Raw genomic sequence first — 16,996 nt, 5'->3', positions numbered from 1 at the left:
TACGATTGCTTTGTATAGTATATGTTAATTCAGTTGTGTTTCTTGCTTAATTTTGTTTGGAGAGGGAAGCCTTGATTGCTAAGAAGGTGTTTTTAGGATCATTGCTATCCAGATGTAAAATAGTGCAGTAGAAAGAGGAGAGGTAATTGAGTGACCCTTAGTACCGTGAAGTATTTGAGTATTTTACAGGAGTTGGGTTATAACATAAACAGAGCAGATGGCCAACAAAGCACAGCTCTAATCCAATTAACCTTGAGCAGTGATGGCTTGTTTTTAACACGCGAAGTGAGGCTCAACAATGCTGGGAAGTGTACTCAGACACTTCTGCACCGGACACTGACACTGAGCAAGATGCCATTTTGGTCTTCCCTCTTTGGAATATTGTGCCCAGTGGAAAATAAATCAAAGCCTTTGAAAAAATAAACGTCTTACACTGAACCTACACAGAAATAATAGCCAACGTGGGCCAGCTATTGTTATAAATTAACAACATGCTTTCTTCCAGTTGAAGAAGTTGTTTGTAGGGCCTGTACTTTGCCTTATAAAGTCATATTTGCTGTATACATTTTCACACAATTATTGTAATGTGTTTACTAGTTACTTTTTCTTAAAATCTGGCACTATGCAAAAGAGCTCATAATTATCCTTGGTGTTTTTGCTTTTGTATTCTTATTAATCTTCATTTGCAAAGTAGTGGAAATATTTAGTACTCGGAAATTAAGTGTGGTGCTTTTGCAAGTATGCCTTTGTGGACTGTGTATTTCCGAGCTCTATTGATATGTTATTAGTTTTCCTGACATCACATCTGAAAAAGCCTTGCAGCATCAAATACCCCGCATGTTCAATGCCAAGTGCAACTCAGTTTTCAGTATTTAATAACTCCCCACCTGACCCTGCCAAGTTAAGTATCGCATGTCCAGCAAATTCAGCACTAAAGCATCTTGGTTTTTGAAGTTTATGTCATGTTCAGATGTCTAGTCCTTTTTTTCCGAAATGACATAAATCATCTGCCAGAGTATTTTCCCATCCTATGGTGCATAATTAATGAGTTAGAGAGGCGACTTGAGGCAATGCTAAGGCTTGCTGATCAGAGGCTCTATTGTTTCTGTGCTGCAGATGAGTTAGGGCTGTCACCCTTGTTCTGCAGCCAAGAATACGAGTAAGAGAGTAAAGGTCACAAGGCACATCAGCATTCCATTTTAACCATTTTGTATAACCTGTTAGGAGAAAAAGAAGTTAGTATGCCTTAGGAATTCATTAGGAGGTGGTAATTCGGGGGGGTGCAGTGGGTTGGACCGGGTCCTGCTCTCTGGTGGGTTTGGGGTTCAAGTCCTGCTTGGGGTGCCTTGTGACGGACTGGCGTCCCGTCCTGGGTGTGTCCCCTCCCCCTCCGGCCTTACGCCCTGTGTTGCCAGGCTAGGCTCCGGCTCCCTGCAACCCCGTGTGGGATAAGCGGTTCGGAAAGTGTGTGTGTGTGTGTAGTAGGTGGCAATTTTCAAAGAAAAATTAGAAAACTAAGGTAGAATGTGAAAGAGCATTCTTTCATCCTTCAGAAAAAGTTAGAATGTGATTGGCATGTTCATTTTTTCAATCATGATTCTACGGTAACAGCAGCAGGCAGCACAGGAGTTATAGACCTGGATTTGAGAGCCTCTGCTGTGGTAATCAGCATGGAACTTAACTTGAACTGCTGCCATTAAATGTCTATGTGAACAAGAGACAGAGTTTAAAGTTGCTTTGGATAAATCTGTTGGCGAAGCAACATAAAAGTGATAGCAACAACAGTAGTAAGTGAAAAGACAGTGAAACTGTGTTAGGCTGTTCCAGGGCATTAGAGTGTCTTCTGCCCTGTGGCTCCCAGTGTCCCTTCGCAACAGGGACGTGCCTGGGGTGGTGAAGCTGTCACTTCGGCTGTATGTCAGAGTGCACTGCATTAGAGGCCCATCTGTGGCCTCTGCCACTGGTCTCTTTGTTTCTAGATTACATGTTTAGTTCTTAGGGGGTGTGGTGGCGCAGTGGGTTGAACCACAGTCCTGCTCTCCGGTGGGTCTGGGGTTTGAGTCCTGCTTGGATCGCCTTGCGACAGACTGGTGTCCTGTCCTGGGTGTGTCCCCTCCCCCTTCGGCCTTACGCCCTTTGTTACCGGGTAGGCTCCGTGACCCCGTATGGGACAAGCAGTTGTGAAATGTTTAGTTCTGAACCTAATGCAACTGACCCCCATTCTTCAGCGGAGGGGACCGTTTTGATGCTCTCAGGGCTAAAATCTCTTGTTGTGTTGAATATCAGCAGAGAATAGAAACAGCCCTCCAGTATTTATCTTGGCCTCTGACTCTCTTCCCATGTTTTGTTTCCCTCCCAATAACCCCAGACTCTGAAACTCCTAAATGTGTGTCCAACAGTTTTGTGAAACGCCGGAGAAACAAAACTAAGTTATTTTTGCATTATGCGCCAAAACGTTTCAAAAGAATATTTTTCAATGAAAAATTTTAATATATACAGACTATAACCAAACAGCGCAGCAGATTTGCATGCCACCATAGACAGGTGACATTTCACTACTGTTTTCTGCGCTGAAGTCCATGCTGTTCATTCAAATAGATTAAAAGGCCACTGGAACCAATGAGCAATAAGATGGATATGGTATGGTGCTATATGTATATTACTGTTGTATTATGTATTGGCTCTATGCCTGAACAGCAGGATTTTCCGCACTGAGGTTGAGGGATGTAGCTGGCAATGAGTGATGTAAAGGAGGCTTGGGGCAAGTCCCCTAGCATATGCCACTCTGCACCTAATCACTGGCTGAGAGAAACAGGGCTGTAAAATAGTTACTTTTAGATACACTGTGTCTGTCTGTATTAGCAGAATGATGAATTGTGGCCTACTTTAACTATGGGATGCTTGCATAGTGTATTTTTCATATCTGGCCTTTGCCTCAACACAGTTACTGGAGGTGTTTACCATACTCGTGTCAGGTGAAGATTTGATTTTTCCCTTTCAGCCCGAATGCCTTACTTCATTATCCTATCCCTCAATCAGATAACAATGAATCTTCCCCCCAAGAAACATATCACACTGTGGAGCACTGTACTTGCTGCTGCTGAGTGTTATTAAACTTGGATCAGTCAATCAGCAGCCTTTTTGTTCTTGTTTTTGTTTATCACTCTCAGTGCTCTAGAACGATTCCATTATGCGCTCAATCATTAAAAATGCATATCGTTGTCAGAATGAGCATAAACTGCATTATTTACGTGAAATGATTAGGCGGCTGCATCACCATAAATATTTATAGGCACACTGACATTATTAACACAAGCCACAGATGGTGATTTACCCTTGTAAAGATACATTTGTCTCTTGCTGCCTCTGTCTGTGATCTTCTACCTCTTGGGCTTTGTTATGCAAAGTACTGGAAGACCTATATTATTTCCAAAGCTGACGGAGGAGCTTTGCTCAAGAACCTGGCCATGTCATTTATGTTCTCGTGTCCTAGACCATGGACGCTACATCCTGTCACTTAAAATTCAGCTAATGTTTACAACTGGGATTTTTGCAATTTGTCCCACTTAAATGTCACTGAGAAGTAGATAGCTAATCCAAAATATATGAGAAACCAAAATACAGGTTGCTCTCTTTATTCTTTTTTCTCTAAACGGGAACAGGGTAGCATAATGGTAAAGGATGGTTTACATCCCGGTCCAAGAATAGTATAATTGGTATTATAGTCTAGAAAAAAATACTGAAGTGCTGCAGGAAAGTACTGAGCTGAATAAATGGGCAAAATGAAAAGTTCCTTGGGATAAAAATGGTGCCTAAGCAGTGTGATATTTAAAGTTTGATGTGCACTTCTGTTGCAGTAATGCTTCATATTTAAACTAATCTCCCATTGTTGAAATCACATTGTTGACTCATTATAGGTTCTGCTGTTGGTTTCTAGTGGAAGAAGAAAGCCTGATGTTGATTCCAGGCTTTTTATTAATCCTGTTAGTAGCCATGAACAGGGCCAAAGGCTGGTTTTAATTGTTGGCTCAGAAAAGTGAGACTAATAGCCACATTTATAATGCATATTAAAAGTTGCTTCTTTCTGACAATTGCTAACTGAGTTCTTGGATTTTCAACCAGGCTGTTTCCACAAGAAGTGATGGCAAATTCCCTGCAGCATGTTCTGTGGAGCCTGACAGGAAAGTGGGGCCAGTCCTTATGCCCGTCCTTTCAGTCTGAATAATGAATTGGATAACGGCACTGACAGTGTGTGTTCTCAAAGGATACCGACACGGCAAGACGACAATTGTTTAGCTCAGATTGCTTAATTTTTCATTGACGGATGTTCCTTGAATGTGTCCGGCAGGAGCTTGTAAAGAGTGATCTGTAGCTTTCTCAGAAGGGTTTGAAGATACTCTAAAACACATAATGGATAAGGTCTTACAAGCTAAGCAACATGATTAACTGCTGTTCCCAATAATGGAAATCATCATTTAAACATGTTTTACAAACAGGTACAGATTATTAGTGGGAACAAGATACCACTGGCACCAGAGCAATTTGCTCACACATCACATGTGGCAAAATTCTATTTCATTTCCTTCTCCTATAGTGAATGGGCATCCATTCTGTGTCATTTAAGTCAGCCAGGCTGTCGTTTCAAAGGTTGCTGTTTATATGTTTTCAAAAACACCTCACAGTGTGCTTTATTTTCCCCTTGGTATTTTTCTCCATAATCTATTCATTTCATTTTGACCTCTCCAAATGGTTTTGCTACTCCTGCAGTTTTGGACACGGTGCACAGTGTGCCCAGCCAGCATCTTGACAGTTCCCCCTGGGCCTCTTCTGCAAGTAATCACTCTGAGCTGCCATGGGTATCCTCTCCATCGGCACAACCTAAATGAAACGTGGACATAGCAAATACAGCACACATACTTCCTGTAATCTGCATTAGATGTTTGTTTTCCGGAGGGCCGAGAGATACATTGGCTGACAGCAAATGAGTTTTACTAGAGAGCGCCGTCTGAGCCTTGACCTCTGTCAAACTGCGGTGGGATCATAACCACTTCCTTCTTGGAGCACCATGTTGTTTTTTTTTTTTTGTTTGCTTACAATTTGCTGATGATAACATGGATAGAATCCCTTTGGCTGAGTCAATTTTAGGATCTGGAATGCTCTTACATATATAAAACTGTAAATTTAAGGTTCTAGAACCTCACTTAAAAGTATTACACTAGCAGTGCCTCTTCTCAGTCTTAAAACAAGCACCTTTTATCTTTAATAATGCCCGAAATGCAACTTAAAGATTCTTGTAGCGAATGTTTTTGACACATGGACCTCTGGTTTATGGTTCTAGCGTCCTATCAGTCTGTAGATCTGATCTTTCTTTTTCTTGTGTTTACAAAGATTTACAAAGAAGTTATTGTCTTTCTGCTGGAACTTGAACCTACTTTCTGGCTTTCTGTTGTCAAACTCAAGCACCACACAGCTTACCGGGGTAAAAAAAGGCTCTTATATTCTATCTTCCCTTGTCATTCACAGAGCTGTCCTTCTCCTGGATCTTTAATGAGTACCCATCATTCGTGAGGCAAGACAGCCGGCGCTTTATTTCCCAGGACACAGGCAACCTTTACATCGCTAAAGTGGAGCGCTCAGATGTGGGCAACTACACGTGTGTGGTCACCAATACGGTCACCAAGACACGGGTCCATGGACCCCCGACCCCTCTAGTGCTGCGCACAGATGGTGAGGTCTTTTTCTCGGTCTGCAAACGTACACACAAAAACATTTACATTTATTCATTTGGCAGACGCTTTTCTCCAAAGTGACAGACATCTCATGGAAGATACAATATGTGCATTACATTAGCAAAAATAGAGTTTTAGATACAGACACGTTATTCTAAAGTACAGTCAGTTACAGGCTGCATAAAAGTTTATCCGAGGATCTACAATTCTTTATCACATTTCCTAACGTATATACTGTATATTTTTTTAAACATTTACATTATGTTACACAAGTAGCTGCATGAAGGTTACAGTCATTACTCCCTTGTGCCTTTAAAACAAAATGTCCATGGACAGTCTCAATGAAGCTATTCTATTTTGGTTCATTTGTTAGTTATTTAGATCTCCAAAACACCATCTCTGATTCTTCTGCATATTGACTGATGATGGTTAGGGTTAGGCTTAAGATTAGGGTTAGGGTTAGTAACCTTAATCCTCAGAATGATGAGTGTTTGGATGTCCTTGGTCTTCATCACTTTTGGGTGACTGCTGTGTCTGTGTAAAGGCTACTCCCGTCATATCCCATGACATTAAAATGCTGTGCAACTTGGATGAAGCTGATTCAGTTAAATAGCAGTAGAATGTAGGAAAAAAGTGTCCTGCACATAAAATTCTCCCATGTTAGGTGAGTCGTTGAAATCAGAATTTTTTTTTATTTTAAAATTTCTTTAGAAAAGTTAAGCTTAGGAGGGAAAAAATTAGGCTCTACAGAAGTAGGAGAGACTTCAGCACAGCACTGTAGGAGAGTAAAAATAGCACCCAAAGGTTAACAAGCTGTCCTGTACCATGCTGGATGAGAGTCCTTGTTACTTATGCTGCACTGGTCTTGGGCTGTCCTAATAAACAGTCTTTCAAAGTAAAGGTCATATGTCTTTGTGGGATGTAATTGGTATCTGTTCCATATTCTGTTGCATCTACAGTAGAGATGAAGAATAAGCAATAAAGGGACCATTTTGTGACAGAATATCTCTCAGTACATTTATCTGAGACTTTTTTCCAAAGCGACTTACAATGTTAAAGTGCTTACAATCATTCACCCATTCACAACTTAGCATAAGTACCTTGCTCAAGGGTGCTACAGCTGGATGTGGGAATCGAACTTGCGACACTTGGGTCCAAAAGTAGCTCTAATTAGGATATTAACAGCTGTTCCAGTAAAAATGCAGCCCTGAACAGTCTCCTGCAGCACACATAAGGACGATATTTGCTCAATTTATGAAATAGACCTATGTGTGATGTTATGATACATTTATAACATTAAACTGTTGTCTCACTGCTTGTATTTCACACTGTGTGTTTTAAGACAACTTGCTTAAAACATACTGTGCAATAAGAATTCAGTTAAGAACCTAATAAATTTTTAAAAATTTTTTCTATTGGTTAAGTTTTGTTACAAAAAGTATATGGAGTATAATTTTGTAGGCTGGCACTCAAAAAGCAATGTGAATGCATTATGATTAGGTTTTTTTTTTTTTAATCCACAATATTAAATTTTAGCTTTTTGTAAAAATAAATCCAATTACCTTCTTAAATGGATGTGCCAATATGGCAGAGAATATCTTAGAAGGTGTTTTTCACAATGACCTTCTGAGTTTGTGATGAGTGTGAGAATTCTGTTTTAATTTGAAACTTTTTATAAAAGAAAATGCTATTCCAAGATATTTTTTTTTTTTTGAGACAAAGCTTGTTTTTCATAATTTGTGGAATTTAGGGAAGATAATGGTTTTGTTTATTTGGATTTCAGTCTAAGACAAAGCCTTGCATTGTAAATTACTATGGAAAGAGGGGAAAAAAACCCAAGCAAGTCAAAGCACTGGGACTGGTGACACCTGTTGAACCTCCACATGGTAAACTGAAATGCATCACTCTACATTGGTGTATCTTTGGGGATCTAAGAGACTGACTAAAAACCAATTTGTAGGTGTCATGGGGGAATATGAGCCAAAGATTGAAGTCCACTTTCCTGAGATCATCCCAGTGGCCAAGGGTTCAACAGTCAAATTGGAATGCTTCGCTCTAGGAAAGTAAGTGTTCCCTGTGAAACTGTAAGTTCTCTGTGAATTTTCATTGCATTACATTCAGTGATATGATTTCAAGGAATTTACACAGTATCAAATTTTGACAGTAGCATATTTGTACAGAACACCTGTAAGCTCTTTCATAAGATTTAATCCAGAAAAATAAGTGAATCAAGTTTTATATTATTTTTCTTAAATTTCCTGTAGCTGCCTTGATTAAACACCTAATATCTTCTTCTTCATGAAGCAGTTTTCTAGTTGGCATTTATGTTTTATTACACCACATTCCCTGTACCCAGCCCAGTGCCCACTGTTAGCTGGAGAAGGGTGGATGGAATCCCATTTCATAGGAAGGTGGACTCTTTCAAGACCAGCGGAGTGCTAGAGATTCCATACTTCCAGCAGGACGATGCCGGCACATACGAGTGCGTGGCAGAGAACTCCAGGGGGAAGAATGCCGTGAGAGGGAAGCTCTCTTTCTATGGTGAGTGAGTTTGGAGCAATTGAGAAGAACATCAATATTTGAGTGCAGCTTGTGAGACATATCAAACGCTGGCACTGGAAGGCCAAATAGAGCAGTGTTTTCACTGGCATCAGCCATGACCCTCAGTGTGGTTTCATATATAAAATCACTAAATACAAAACATCCGGATTCATGCAGTACACCTCAAAATCAGTCCGTTTAATTTATGTTTTCCACATATTTTTATGATCATTAGTTACATGCTATTGTTTAAGTCCAATTTTAAACCCCTTGAGATCCTATATAATACCATTTTTAATTTATCAAGTCCAAATTCTCAGCAACTGAAGAGCATTAGTGGGGGGAGCGGTGGCGCAGTGGGTTGGACCAGGTCCTGCTCTCTGGTGGGTCTGGGGTTTGAGTCCCGCTTGGGGTGCCTTGCGGCGGACTGGCATCCCGTCCTGGGTGTGTCCCCTCCCCCTCCAGCCTTACGCCCTGTGTTGCCGGGTAGGCTCCGGTTCCCCACAACCCCGTATGGGACAAGCGGTTCTGAAAATGTGTGTGTGTGTGTGTGTGTGTGTGGTGTGTGTGTGTGTGTGTGTGTGTGTGAACAGCATTATCCTGAAAATTGTGTAACCCTAAAGAAAATACTTGATATTCTGATACTCACATCTCTTATAGAATAAATACATGTTTTATCTCAGATGAACACGAAAGCAAAACCCCACTGTCCAAAAGAGGAAACAAAAAAAGGCTGAACAGGTGGTCTGTTACTCTTTAAAAATGCAAAGCAGTAGTGAAATCTCCTCTCCCCAGCTTGCCTCATTTCCTGCTAAAGGCTAAGATTGATGAATTGATGGTGTGGAGCAGCTGAGTAATTGCTCACCAGGGCACAAGTGTACAGGTTTCAGATGGGTCAGCCTCTAACCATGTTGCTGAGCTCCCTCTGGACATGGGAGGTGCTGAATGGACAGCAACCAATTTCCATCACTGCGGGCCTGTGCATGACACTTATGCCACATGTTAACTAATTCAATACTTGAATGAAAAAACATGAAACAGTCTCAGGGGCAGGTAAGTCAGAACACACAGTTCCCTTCTCATTGGTTCACCTGGTAAACAAGGAGAAAACCAACTCTGTTTTGCCAAAAGGAGCACTTTCATATCCAGTTATTCACATTGGATGTGATCGTACCTTGTTGGAAAGTTATCAAAAAATTGCAATGTCAATGCATTTCTTTATACCATGCCTATTGTAATGCACAGAGCTAAAATATCTAGAGAGCTTTACAATTAAAAGTAACAGAGTTTCCTTGTGCTTTTCACATTAGTAGCAAAATTACACCATTAATCAAAAAGGAGACAGGGACATGATGGGCTCCAGGCTGATTAACTTAGCAATGCAGACTGGGATACAGCATTACCCATGACCTTGTGTGGGGAAAATAGTCTGTTTCAGTAGTTAGCTTCCCTGTTGTTGCTCAGCCAAATGGAACGGTTAGCTCAATGCAGTGGTAAAGCAAAGAACCAACATAGAGAAAATGGTAAGAAAATATGTATAAGTGTAAAAACCTGGTTTGCTCCATCTTCAGGTCGCTATTCCCATTTGTAAGGAAAAAAACCCACCATGGCTGAAGGCCTGGCCATCAGTGCTTGCACTGGTTTCAGCTACACTCCTAATCAAGGTGCGTGATAACAGCCTTTTTACCTGGCTGACGTAAAATTACAAAGCACCATGGCATAATGTCAACAAAGGCTGAGCTATGACTATAAATAGAAGAGGAATACATATTTTTTAACCTCAGTTCTGATATCTGTAGTGAGAGGATTGCAAGCTTTTAATTGGTCAGTTGGGTTTTTGTACAGTAAAAATGCCATTTGTATTTATTATCCAATGCAACGAAAGCTTTCATACTATAAGAAAAATATATTTTCTGTAACTTTGATTATTCTAGAGCCCATCAGGCAGTATGTTGGTTAAAGACCAATTTGAATCCACAAAGGCATCCTTTTCTTATACCTTGAAATCCTCCTGTAAAATATCATTTATATAAATGGGTAAAATACCTTCACTGATTGCAATTGACTTTACTTTCTGAATTTATAATATTGTAATACAGCCTATTACAAGTATTTTATTTGATGCTACAAGTTTGCAACACTGTATGAGTCGTCATACAAGACAAAATATTTTGTTTTTATATTTTTTTAAGCCAGGTAACCTTAGATGTTTCACTACAGTAATGCATTTTCTTCTTTGGCGCTTGTCTTTCAACACTCCATTCCTAATGACCCATCTACTGAAATCGCTTTGAATTAGTATAGAAAGTAGTTTTCTGCATATGTAGAACACGTGAACATGCGGATCACTCTGGGTGAGTGTTGGGGAATGTTCACAGTGTTAAGAACTGTTGCATGTAGATGGATGTACAGATAACTCGAACAGGATCTGCTGAAAATACTGCTTTTCTTTTGTGCAATGAAAAATGAAAATGCTCAACACATGGCTGGGGCAAGGTGGAGGAAGTAGCCATTTCTGGATGTTATGTATGCATCGCACATCTCTTCTTGCTTCAGTAAACAATGCTTTATGGAAATCCTCCATACTTGCAAGCGCGGTTGATGAGGGGCTGAGGAATTGTGGGTCTGGGCCATGATTGCCATCGGTTGTTTTAAGGCTCTCTTGTTACCATAAACTTAAGTGTTTGCGACTGCCATACACTCAGCAGCGGAATAAAGGAATCATTGGGGGCATTTGCTGTTTATCACTCCGTGACCAGCAGGCAACCAGGAAAGATGCACGAGCCGTTTTTTTTCTTTCAATTTTCTACTTAATTGCCCTTCAAGGGTCAGCATTATTAGTCAAGTTACAAAGCGTTTAAATTGGTCTAATCATTTTCAGATAAGCCAATTAGCGTTTCACTCCAAAAGCAGCATCGCCGTGTTTTCTTAAAGCCTCATTTTTGAGATTCGCAAGGGTGTTTTTCTGTGCCTAAAGTTTTCACATGTACTAAAGTTGCTTTTTACCTGCAGATTCAAGACATTGTACACCATCACAGAGGTTGTAGATGGAAAAAGCTGTCAGCCAGAATTGCAGTTTTTATTTGTTACAGTACATAGATGTAATTTCCTGCTTCTCAGACTGCTTTGTGGTCAAAGGTGAACACAATTAAGGATAAACTGGTAACATCCATGCTGAGGCATATTCTGCATTGCCAGCCACTTGTGTCATTATAATTGCAAAATAAAAGGAAAAAAATCTAAATGATGACTGATTTTCCATATTTTTTGCTGTAAATGCTGAGGCTTTGTGAATCATTCTTGGATTTCCCGAGTCACATTCTGTTATCTGGTGAGCTGGGGATAAAAAAGTAGCAGTTGTCCTGGAACGAGGGTGGGAGACCAAGGAGTTGGTATGGACCCAAGTGCTGCTTTGATTATTATGTGACCCAAAACAAGTAGTAAGCAGGGATTGTAGTCGGGGACAGGCATGGGTCATTTGAGGCATGGACGTTGTTCCTGGGACGAGGCAGGAATCTTAGTCAATCAGGCGAAGCAGGAGATCTGGAACCGGGAGGGTAGCAAACAGGGAATGAAGGGCAAAGAACAAAGAGGGAATGGAAGGCCAAGGAGGTAAGTAGGGTTCATTGACTGTCACAGGAGAAGCAGCGTTACTCTGTGATGCTCCACAACCAGGTGAACCGGCATGGCTTCCTTTATTGCTCTAATTCAGGGCAGGTGTAGTCAGTTCGCACGAAGGCGTGGGCATGACAGCAATAGCCAGAAGAGCAGCACAATCTAGGCCAATATTAATGTGATTAATATGATATAGGGTCCACCTTTAGCTCATATGTGCTGTCAGGTCTTGGGACAAGAAATTAATTTATAATTTACACTTGGCTTCTGATTAAAAGGACAGCTGGTAGCAAAGTGGTTAGAGCTGCTGCCTTTGGCCCCAAAGGTTGCAGATTTGAATCTCACCTCCTGCTGTAGTACGCTTGAGCAAGGTACTTACCCTAAATTGGTCCAGTAAAATTACCTGACTGTATAAATGGGTAAATAACTGTAGGTATATTAATATTGTAAGTAGCTTTGGAGAAAAGCGTCAGCTAAATGAACAAATGTAATGTAAAAGGGCCGACAACCTGTTGTCTAGAAACCATTTTTTCACCTCAAAGTTTAGTGTGGTCTCGGTGCCAACAATTCAGCTGATAAAGACGTTTGTTATTTTACCATAATTTACTATAGTCGTGCCCCATCTGGCAATTGTAAAACTTAATGTGGGAGTTATTGCACTGAGATAAAGACATTTAGGTCTAATAACCATCTTGACAGCAGCAAGATAAGGTGAATAGTTAAATGTTGAACCTTCTTGATAGAAGCTTTGCTTGATGATACAGACTATGGGGAATTGATTTTTGTTCAGAAAGTAAGCCATCCTGTTCTCATACAGCATTCATGTGAAATCATGCAAAGGGACAACTAAACAGACAACCTGATCTCATTCTGTCTTTGTGTCATACTAAGAGATGTCTAAAGCTCATAAGGAAAATATTGCTGTACATAATGCATTTCATTTTAACCATTTTTGGCCCATTCAGTTGTCCCCTCCTAGGAATTCACGTGTTATGAAATCAAATTGTTGCAGGAAAGAATCAGTCGAATCTATTAACTGACATTTTTGCCAGCAAAACCTTTGTTTTGAAGGTATGATCTGCAGCCACACATCATGACACAGAGGCCACTGAATGCATTTTTGTTATGATGTAGGTTATAGGTAAAGCAACCTGCTGGTGTATGGTCTAAAGAACTGGAACTGGTTTTCAAAACAGGATCAGTTTTGTGCCCTTAAGAAAACAGCTTAGTGCGAATTGCCTGAGTAAACTTCATGCAAGTGCATCAGCAGCTGGAAGCATAGGAAATATATCAGCTGTTTGTGTTTGCTTTGTTTTTTGAGCAGAGCATCTGTAAACTGACAAAGGCTGTGTTTGCTCTTTGCGTCCAGCCTCCCCTCACCTGTTGGAGAAACCAGAGGACATACAGAAGCCCATTGATGAAGTTTTGGCATGGGAGTGCAAGGCCTCCGGGAAGCCCAAGCCATCCTACACTTGGCTGAAGAACGGAGAACCACTGGAAGCCATGGGGGTGAGGCTTTTTTTTAACTTAAATGATTTTAATCAAATTACCAAGATGAATGAAAAGGAAATATTGTAACTTTGACAGTTTTTCTTTTTGGATAAAATGTAATATCTCAAAAAGTATTCAAATATTGGACAAATGCTCTGTATTGCAAAAATATTTTTCCTCACAAGACATTTCTGCCACTAGAAAATAATATACCTCACAAAAAATAGTCCATGTTTTGCATTAGGTTTACAGATATTGTTATAGACTCGGATGACAAGTGAACCAGCTGCATTCATACAAGGTGTTTTAACACAGGTTTATCATAAGGCTGGCCATGTACAGCAGATCAGTATCAGCAAAGCACTCTGAGAGACTGGATGCAATTTGGTTTGACTTAAAGGACCTCTTACTGTTGGATTTATAAGCTATTTGGAATTAAATAAAAATAAAAAATAAAAACATGGCCAGCGGTGACGTTTCTTCTGCCGCTCGTTGCCATGTGCTGAGGTGACTCTGAGGCTGCTGCTGAGCCCTAACAAGCAGAGGCTTGGAAGAACAAACAAAAAGGCTTTCTGTAATTTGTCATCACAGATTTAAATCTGGTTGAAATTTCTGCTGTGCACGTGTGAGTCTTGCCGTTTGAAGAAGGGTCCAAACTGAGTCCTGTTTTATGGCTCTCGTAAAGCATGCTGAAGTAAGCCCTGCAGTAATCTTGTGGTAAATCTCTCTCTCTCTCTGAGGACCAGCATTAATTCACAGCATTCCCAAAGGGAGGAAAAACATGGTCCCTTATCAGTCCAAACTCATATTTCAGATTAATCCATTTTAATTTAAAGTATGAGAAACTATTTATGCAGGTACAGTATATATATAACATGCTTTATTCCTAGAAATGGTTTGTTGGTTCTGCTACTTCATATATTAAATGTAGTAACTGTAATGATTTCCTCAAAATAAACATACCCCTCCAAGCAGGATTAACTGTAACCTCCTTGGTATTTATACTGTCAAGGTAATGCAGTACACTGACAGAAAAACAGTATTTCTGGAAAGGCACTTTTTAAAAGGGGGTCTCTACTATAAAATAAAAATTTTTTAATTATTTTTTCTTAGACAATAGCATTTGTGTGCAGGAGCTGTGGCAAAACCAGAAGAATTTAATTTGACACACAACATTTGTAAACTGCACTAAAAACAGCAGAGTGTGTTTTGTCAATACTAGTAGTTTGCAGATTTCCAGTCATATCTGGAACCTGTTGTTTATTTCTTGTGCGTGGCCTTTGGGTCACAGTTAAAGGATTGAATTCACTTAGAACCCAATTTAAGATGGGTCTGTCATTACATGATTTGGAGACAGCCTTGTTGGTTCTGAAGGTAACATTTCGGCATTTGATTCTGCGGTCATTATGTGACTGCACATGACCAAGTCTTCAACAGGGGCTGCCTTACAGTCTGGAACTGGCAAGTTGGCCAAATTTGTCATCATAATACTGGAGGTTAGTGATACCGATGAAATCAGCAGATAAATTATAGCTTACAGTGAAACTTTCTTTTTTTAAATTATAACTTACAGTGAAACTTTCACTTTACAGTAAGGGGGTCTCTCACCTAGACCAGCAATGTTGCCAGTTTCTGTGCTGGTATCACTAGGTATTAATGTAGAGCACAGGTCAAATGTCTGGGTACATATAGACAACCTGACCTTTTCTTTTACAAAAGTCACTGGTATCACTGGTTGTTTTACCACAATTTACTGCAGTCATGCCCCATTTGGCAATTGTAAAACAATTGAAAAGGGACAAGAAGGCTGAAAGCAAAGCAACCCACAAAAGTCATTTCCGGCAATGGAATTTGCATTTGCATAATTTGCATTGATTTCAAAGTGCAGGAAAAGCTATCCTGTGGTCTGCTCATAACATTATAAAGCTTCTCTTGCATCTGGGTAAATGAATGGGACAATGTGTCAAAGTTCAACAGATGTCACCATTAACAGCTCCAGCTTTGATCAATGTCCAAAGCAGAGGTCACAAATGGGGATGGATAATTGGGGAAAAAGTGGTTGCAGTTTGGTGGATGTTCATTACCAGAAGATGAACTTAAGCTCCCCTTGTATTTAGCATTTCAGGTGCTCCACAGCAGTGGGTCCAATGGAGAACAGTCCAAGCTCAGGGTCAGCCAGCAGCTGGCTCAGTTGTCTTTTAGTTTCAACTGTTCCCAAAATATTCCATCCTCTTCTCACAGCACAGTTCTTGAGCAATTTCATTTTTTTAAGGCTATCCAATTATTAATATTAACTGACAGGGGTAACATCAGCCATGCAGATGTTTTCTCCTGGTCGACTCACTAAACCGCTGATTTTAGGAGGATGTCAGGCTTAATTAATGGCAGCTGTTACACTGATCTCTACCCCCATTTGGCCCATCTGCCAGGAGCTGTATTACAAATTCCCACAAACCTCAGACCCCTCCCCAAGCATTCACTGAATGGACAAGCAGCTGAATCCTCTTCAAGCAAAGTCAGCTGGATACAGACAGGAACCGGCAGAGCTCTATCCAGATTTCATATGAGATTTTAGCAGAACCTCTCTCTTCTTCCATTAGACCCCCTGCTGTCCCAAACGCAGCATGGCAAGGATCCCAATGAGGCCTGCTCCAGGTTCCGGGACAGCCGTGTCCTTTACTGTGACAGCGGTGTAATCCTTTCAGACGGTAGACAGTGTTCAAAAGCCCCCAGGAGCTCTTTTCTAATGGCATTAAAGGCCCTACTCCAGAGAAGTGTGGAAAGGGGGCACACTGGGTGGGGTGTGGTTGGATGGGTGGTGTGGAGGGGATGGAAAGCAGTTGCACACAAACTTACAGCTATGCGGAAGAGCAGAGGCCGTTTTAATGCATACTTAGAATAACGATGAATTATTTGGAGGGGTGGTGCTAAGGGTTAGCTGGCCAGGCAATGAGCACAAACAAGTTGGACTCAAAGGCTGTTTTGATCCACCTGGTGGTGTGCTGAGGTGCGTTTGTCTCCCCTAACAGCTTTGCTGCATTCATTTACAGTGCTAATGTTTAAGCACTGGTACTGGGGAACCCTTACGTATGCTGTTTATGCCTTCAGCTGTAGACTGAATGCAATGTTAAATTGAATGCATTAGCTGATGAGTCACTATTATCTTTTAGATGTGTTTATGCCAAAAACCAAAGATTTTTCTTAATTTTCTTTCCTGATATTGACAGTAGAGTGGTCCTAATTTCAGTTAACTTCCAGGTGGCATTAGCATTTCAGCAATTAATATCTAATAACTCATTTGATTATACAAATTAAATTCATTATTAATTTATTCTGTGTTACCTTATATTTAAGAATGGTAAAATAACAAAAGTGTATTTTATCAACAGACTAAGAGATACAGATGTAGACATGATCCTTGAAGTACAGTCAATTTGCCCAATGCCACTGTTTTTCCCCATGCACATTACACAAGTAGCTGCATACAGAAGTGATAGGGAATACAGAAGTTTTTTTTTTTTTTTTTAAAGAACATACTGTGAAATTAGCTGAGAGAAAGGCAGACTGATACAGTTTTTTCAAAGTGCATGTTGATGTCTCAGAGGTATTTCACAGTTGTA

General features: G+C 40.4%; 1 protein-coding gene across 1 annotated transcript in view; it reads left to right on the top strand.

The window, feature by feature from the left end:
• The window catches only part of LOC108939516 (contactin-4-like), a 123,957-nt gene that overhangs the window by 58,420 nt on the left and 48,541 nt on the right, over positions 1-16,996 (top strand). The window contains exons 6-9 of the mRNA XM_018760910.2: positions 5,524-5,727; positions 7,690-7,792; positions 8,086-8,270; positions 13,255-13,394. Of these exons, the coding sequence (XP_018616426.2) occupies positions 5,524-5,727; positions 7,690-7,792; positions 8,086-8,270; positions 13,255-13,394 (632 nt within the window). The remainder of the gene's footprint in view (positions 1-5,523; positions 5,728-7,689; positions 7,793-8,085; positions 8,271-13,254; positions 13,395-16,996) is intronic.

Source organism: Scleropages formosus, chromosome 2 (genome assembly GCF_900964775.1).
Source record: "Scleropages formosus chromosome 2, fSclFor1.1, whole genome shotgun sequence".
Taxonomy (NCBI): domain Eukaryota; kingdom Metazoa; phylum Chordata; class Actinopteri; order Osteoglossiformes; family Osteoglossidae; genus Scleropages; species Scleropages formosus.
This window is presented reverse-complemented; position numbering and strand designations above follow the sequence as displayed.